The 841-nt window shown below is 56.7% G+C and overlaps 1 protein-coding gene across 1 annotated transcript; it reads left to right on the top strand.

The window, feature by feature from the left end:
- GGTG_14439 (hypothetical protein) lies at window positions 1-621 on the top strand. The gene has a single exon (XM_009232364.1). The coding sequence runs from the start codon at window positions 119-121 to the stop codon at window positions 296-298; it is 180 nt and encodes a 59-aa protein (XP_009230628.1). The 5' UTR covers window positions 1-118; the 3' UTR covers window positions 299-621.
- Window positions 622-841: the final 220 nt, after the last annotated feature.

The raw sequence follows: 841 nt of genomic DNA on the forward strand, positions 1-841 counted from the left end.
GTCGGCGGCGGCGCGGCGCGAGCTGTTTGGGCGGGGCGGGTCGGCGGCGGCGCAGGCGGCGACGGCGTCGCGCGTCATCAACTTCAACCTGGACCACGAGTACCGCAACAACGAGGAGATGCGGGCGTCGGGCGAGCTGCAGGCGCCCGCGCGCGCCGTCAAGGGCATCGCGCCCGGCAAGCACAACCTGCGCCAGCTCGTCAACGCCGTCCAGAGCCAGAAGGACGCGCTCGAGGAGAGCTTTGCCAAGAACAAGTCCACCCAGCAGGAGGCATCGTCGAGGTACGGGTGGAGGTGATTTGGGGTCGTAGGGGGGGGGACGCATCAAGCATCAGGGGCTCGCGGATAGTGAAGTCTGAGCTGGAAACAAGACGGCAGGTTGTCAAGGCCATGGAGACATGTCTTGTATGATATCACGACGCATCACATTTCTGCTAGATGTACATATAAAGAAAAAACTGCATTGGTGAGGGTATTCCTATCTATGCAGCGGAATGCTGGAGCCCTCTGGCGTCGAGCAGACATACATCCAAACGCCGAAAATGAGCTAAACAACAGAAATACAAAAACAAAACAACGACAGACGCCGACTCCTCGCTATGATATGATGCCCAAACAAAAAGTCCCTTCCTTGCCTTGCCAGAAAAACGCTACATTATCATAGTGCATGCGTGTTCCTTCCAATACCGCGTCGCCATGCCGTCTACTGCGTGCCACCATCAAGGGAGAGAAAACAAGAGGAAAATCCGCAAAGCGAATGGGGGGTGTGAGTGTGAGAGAGAGAGAGAGAGAGTGAGAGAGAGAGAGAGTGAGAGAGAGAGAGAGAGTGAGAGAGAGAGAG

This window comes from Gaeumannomyces tritici (assembly GCF_000145635.1).
Source record: "Gaeumannomyces tritici R3-111a-1 unplaced genomic scaffold supercont2.435, whole genome shotgun sequence".
NCBI lineage: Eukaryota > Fungi > Ascomycota > Sordariomycetes > Magnaporthales > Magnaporthaceae > Gaeumannomyces > Gaeumannomyces tritici.

What these genes read in the sequence shown, in the direction of transcription:
- GGTG_14439 (XM_009232364.1), top strand. Translation starts at nt 119, where the DNA reads ATGCGGGCGTCGGGCGAGCTGCAGGCGCCCGCGCGCGCCGTCAAGGGC.